The sequence below is a fragment of the Acyrthosiphon pisum genome, unplaced genomic scaffold, assembly GCF_005508785.2.
Source record: "Acyrthosiphon pisum isolate AL4f unplaced genomic scaffold, pea_aphid_22Mar2018_4r6ur Scaffold_21545;HRSCAF=24214, whole genome shotgun sequence".
NCBI lineage: Eukaryota > Metazoa > Arthropoda > Insecta > Hemiptera > Aphididae > Acyrthosiphon > Acyrthosiphon pisum.
Window position 1 is genome coordinate 22,489 of NW_021771024.1, and position 5,168 is coordinate 27,656.

At 34.5% G+C, this 5,168-nt stretch overlaps 2 protein-coding genes across 2 annotated transcripts; both read right to left on the bottom strand.

Moving 5' to 3' along the window:
- Positions 1-1,091: 1,091 nt before the first annotated feature.
- On the bottom strand, positions 1,092-1,517 carry LOC107883063. Its single transcript, XM_016802427.1, has one exon. The coding sequence runs from the start codon at positions 1,515-1,517 to the stop codon at positions 1,092-1,094; it is 426 nt and encodes a 141-aa protein (XP_016657916.1).
- A 1,170-nt stretch (positions 1,518-2,687) lies between these two features.
- Positions 2,688-4,408, bottom strand: LOC103308642. Its single transcript, XM_008182380.1, has 2 exons — positions 4,346-4,408; positions 2,688-3,929 (listed from the first exon to the last, which is right to left on the bottom strand). Exons 1-2 carry the CDS (start codon positions 4,406-4,408, stop codon positions 2,688-2,690), a joined length of 1,305 nt encoding a protein of 434 aa, XP_008180602.1.
- Positions 4,409-5,168: the final 760 nt, after the last annotated feature.

Genomic DNA, 5,168 nt, shown 5'->3' on the forward strand with positions numbered 1-5,168 from the left:
TTCCCATCGAACGAGATAACTGAAAGTCGAAAATCGAAGCATTATTTCGACTACTTATCGTGTACACAGACACAAAAATAAAAAAATAAAAAAAAAACACACATCATTGTAAAATCAATACATTCATCGTTTCACTCAGAATCTAAAATAATATGTAGCCCTTCTGGCCCAACAGAGTAATAAAATATGTGACAATTTTGGCCTACTAATAAATATGTATAATATAATAAATAACAATAAAAAACTCACAATTTGGTGGAGCACAGTCTGGCCAGCTGGTCCTAGCTATATAATAGGAAAAGTTCACACACTCACACAGAAACTAATGACAGATTAAAATATATAATAAAATAAGTGGCGATTAGCGCCTTGAACAGTATAATTAAAACGGCGATTCCCGCACGTAATAACGTATAATAAATTTGGCGATTCGCTCCGACCGAAATAATACAACTCAGCGATTTGCGCTTACAACAAAATAATATAATATAAAATAAAAAACAAAACTTATATTATTATAAAAATTATGGCGATTAGCGCCTCACAAAAAAGTATTATAATAAATTATATCAATCAACGGCGATTAGCGCACGTTTTAGTGGGTAACATTCACGTCGATACTACCATGATAAAATAAATAGGTATGCTATCAACTTCGTGATACGCAACTGTGTGTTCTCCCACCACAAAAACTACGTTATTATTATTATTATTTCTGCTGGTGAGAACGGCTTACGTCACAGTTCTTGGCGAAGTTCGGGAGGGGTGCGCGTTCTCGACCAATATTAGTTATGTTGATAGCATACCTATTTATTTTGTCATGGATACTACGGAACGGACTGGTTGCCTGGGTGGCCGTGTTAAATAATAATAATTATTCGCGCAGACGGTATGGCGGCAGCGACGATCAACTTATAATCTATATTCTATACATTACATAATTCACAAGACACGGTTATTCATACAAAAATAAAACAATACAAAGATAACAATTATACGTGACTGTGCGTGTGTGTGTGTGTCCAGCTTTTATTCTAATTTACATATATTGTTGCGCTGCAACATTCTCCCCCCGGTGAAAACCTTAGTTTTCAATTTTCTTCCGTTTCATAGACAGGCAATCGACAAAGCTTGATGACTGGCTGACGCATCTCAGTATTATTGGCCGTGCGTATGGTAATCACCCTTATTCTTCCATCATTCCCTGGATGAGTCTCGATTATTCGAGCTAGTTTCCACTTAGCTGGTGGCATATTTTCGTCCTTTACAATAACTATGTCATCCACTGCCAGCTCTTTACTATTGGTTGTCCATTTGCCTCGAATTTGAAGTTGTGGTAGATATTCGGTCTGCCATCTTCGCCAAAAGGATTGCATAAGGCATTGGACATAACGCCACCGACGTAGTGAATTTTGTTCTTCGTTAGCCAAGTCTGGTTCCGGATGCATAGTTATCGGTCCTCCTACAAGAAAGTGTGCCGGTGTAAGTGCCTGCAAGTCACTTGGGTCGCTGCTCATTGGGGTTAAAGGTCGAGAATTAAGGCACGTTTCAATGGTGGAGACTCGTTTGCGCACATATTAATATATTTTTTAAATTTACGACAACTCGTTTGCGCACAAAATAGTAAACAATGAAAACCAGCTTTTAGGTACAGTTTTGGGTGTACAGAGTGTCTTAAACTGCCCAACACGTTCAATATTATTGATATCAATGATCACCCGTTAATAAATATTGAAGTACCTTCAATACAGCCAATACACGGTCAATAATATTCTCAATGTCGAATATCGAATAATAATATTGATCATGTATGGGTTGCTTTATCAGGCAGGAGTAAAACCGTATAGTCTTAAAGCCCAAGAACAACGAACGGAGCTGAAAACTTTCACATGCACTTCAATAGTCAATTGTATACGGCCCCACCCTCACATTCACCAAATCATTCAAATACTCATGGAAATTCAAGTCGACAATTCATTAAAAAAAAATAAATAAAATACCCGTGGAATAAAAATATATTCAGATTACAAATCTAAAAAAATTGATCTTATAACATTTTTGACGTAAACACACACCAATAAATATTAAATATGTATTAACTGTAATTTGTGTAATTTGTAAATTTTAATGACTTGTAAAAATGATTGTACCTAATTTATTGTAATTTGACAAAGTTGTGAATAATGTTTCTAAGGAAGCTGTTCTAAAATAGATAGCTAAAACAACATTTTTAAACCCGCCAGTCTATAACATCAGAATATGATGAGACAGAAAGTCCTAAGCCCTTTAAAGGGTGAAGGAAAATGTTGTTTGACTTTAATAATTATTATCCACTACCTATCAGTGTTGACCAAATTGAAAATATGGAGGTACGCTGATTATGTACACCCTATACGTGGATAAATTTCTTGGAAAAAAGGTTTCTATTGTTCATAAATTGTGCGCAAATGAGTTATGTTTTTGTGCGCAAATGAGTTGTAAAAAAGGTAAATTTGCGCAAATGAGTTGTAAAAAAGGTAAATTTACGCAAATGAGTTGTAGCCGTTTCAATTTGGCACAGTAATATTTGTAGCTCAGTGACAGTTAGATGAGTCCTTCAATACTCGTGCCAAGTGATACTTTGCACTCTTAACGGCGCTCTCCCAAAGCCCTCCAAAATGTGGTGCTGAGGGAGGGTTGAAATGCCATCAGATGCCCTCTTCAACAGAGCCGGATTCTATGCTCTTTAAGTATGTAGTCAATTCTTTACGGGCTCCGACGAAATTCGTGCCATTATCACTCCACACCTCTTTTGGCTTTCCCCTCCGAGCCATAAATCTTCTTAAAGCCGCTATAAAGGATTGACTGGTCAGATCTTCTACCACCTCTATGTGTACGGCCTTTGTTGCAAAACATATAAAAAGAGATATCCAAGCCTTTTTGTTAACTCGTCCACGACTACCACTTCGTGTCATAACTGGGCCCGCGAAATCCACGCCTGTAATGCTGGACGGTCTTGAACATTGAACGCGCTGCTGTGGCAGCGGTGCCATTAATGGAATTTGGAACTTAGGCTTCGCGTGGACACATGGAATGCACCGATGGACAGTATAACGAGCTAACAGGCAGCCCTTTAATGGCCAATAAACTTGACGAATGGCTGAAAGTAACAACTGCGGTCCACAGTGTAATAACTCGTGGTGAACGTGGGTAAAGATCAATTTCGTGATCTTATGCTGATAGGGAAGAACTATAGGATATTTTTGCTCTTCAGTTGGATCAGAATTCGAAAGGCGGCCCCCAACTAGGATCAGTCCATTTCGCATGAATGGTGCTAAACTCTTCAACTTGCTTCTTGGTGAAATGTCTTTATTGGCCTTGTATGCTGATATTTCCTCCGGAAATGCTTTTGCCTGCACCCTAACTAAAATCCAATGTTCAGCCTTTTTCAATTCGGCCAATGTGAGGTACTTGGTTTTAGACACTAAACTCTTCGAACGAAGAAACTCAACAAATCTGCGCAACCAGGCGACGCCCTTTCTCAGCCTATTCCACTGAGAATAGTGTTGGAAAATCTTATCGATATTCGCTACTATCACTAATGACAACTGCAATGGACGTTGTTCTGGTAGATTATATTCCTCTATGGGAGAGTAAGCTCCTTGAATACTTGCATTATCGCTGTCAGATAGCCACTTCGGACCATTCCACCATAGCTCTGAGTTACTAAGGAACCTTGCGCTAATACCCCGGGAAATCATATCCGCGGGATTTTCTTCAGTACTTATGTAACGCCACTGTTTTAGATCGGTTAACTCCAGTATCTGGGCGACCCGGTTTGCTACGTACACTTTGAGACGAACAGCCTGAGCATTTAGCCATCCTAGGACAATTGTGGAATCGGTCCATAGGTAGCATTCACGACAATTCACCTCCCAGGCTGAAGCAAGCTTACAATAGGAAATGATAAATCAATTGTTATGATAGTAGTATATATGTACCAATCCTGGCCCACTGTCTTTTATAACAATAAAAGATCAGAAAAAACCCAATGTGCAAAAAGATCAGAAAATTGAAATGCAATATTTATTGAAATAATTTTTAACAAAATCTAAATGCAATAATAATTAAAATATTTTTCACAAAACTTATGAAATTAATTAATTAAAAATCGAAATGAATAATATTTAACAAAATCTAAATGCAATAATATTTAAAATGACACCAAAACAACCTTAAAAAAACAACTCGTTGTTAAATATATATTATTGTTATGTTATTTAGAGATAAATATAATTTAAATACGCGATTAAAAAAAAAATATATTTATATTATAATAAATAATAGAAATGGAAAATTTAAAAACACTTTTAAATCCAAATCCAATTTCACTAATAAAAGGTTTATCCTTAGTGGTGTGTTGGGCCATTATACTCAATATTCTTTTACTATATCAATTGTACTTGATCATATTATGGCCAATAAATCATTATTATTATTATTATTATTATTATTATTATTATTATTAAATGAATGCAACGATAAATATGAGTTTGTAAAAGTATTTGATTTAGAAAAAGGAAAAAAGTATGAGATTACTCGTTTCAAATATACTGATGCAATGTATGGTAAGACAATAGCTGTTATATTAGATAAAAAATTTCAAGTATTTTTACCATATAGATTTTCAGAGGTGTTTACAAAAGACCAAATGATAGTATATAATCAAAATTCAAAAACTAAATTCAATCTTATTTATAATGGTTTACAAAATTTAGATAACGGAAGTACAATGCAATTGATACAATTTGAATAAATAAATATATTTCTATTTTAATAAATAATAGAAATGGTATTAATAAAAGTTAAAAATGGACGTTTTCATTTATCAAAAAAAAATTATAATAATAATTATAAAATAGGTCTGGATTCAATATTCATAAAAGAAATAAAAAAAGGAGAATATACTATTACAGAATTAAACAAACTATTTAAACTTATAGTGTCCTAAATTTCATGTATCTACGGTCATTTTTTTTAAAGTTACACCAAAAACCAAATTCAATTTTGTGAAAAATCTTGTGAATTATTAAAATAAATTGTATAATTTTAATTATTTTAATAACAGTATTATTGTTTACGCAAGCAACACTGCCGTCGATAAAATATTATCTGCAGATAACGTCGCA

Bases quoted from the DNA above. Each gene is read 5' to 3' on its own strand.
- LOC107883063 (XM_016802427.1), bottom strand. From the start codon at position 1,517: ATGAGCAGCGACCCAAGTGACTTGCAGGCACTTACACCGGCACACTTT.
- LOC103308642 (XM_008182380.1), bottom strand. From the start codon at position 4,408: ATGGCCCAACACACCACTAAGGATAAACCTTTTATTAGTGAAATTGGA. The intron at 3,930-4,345 runs GTTTTTAAATTT...TCCTATTGTAAG, and splicing joins TTGGATTTGGATTTAAAAGT to CTTGCTTCAGCCTGGGAGGT.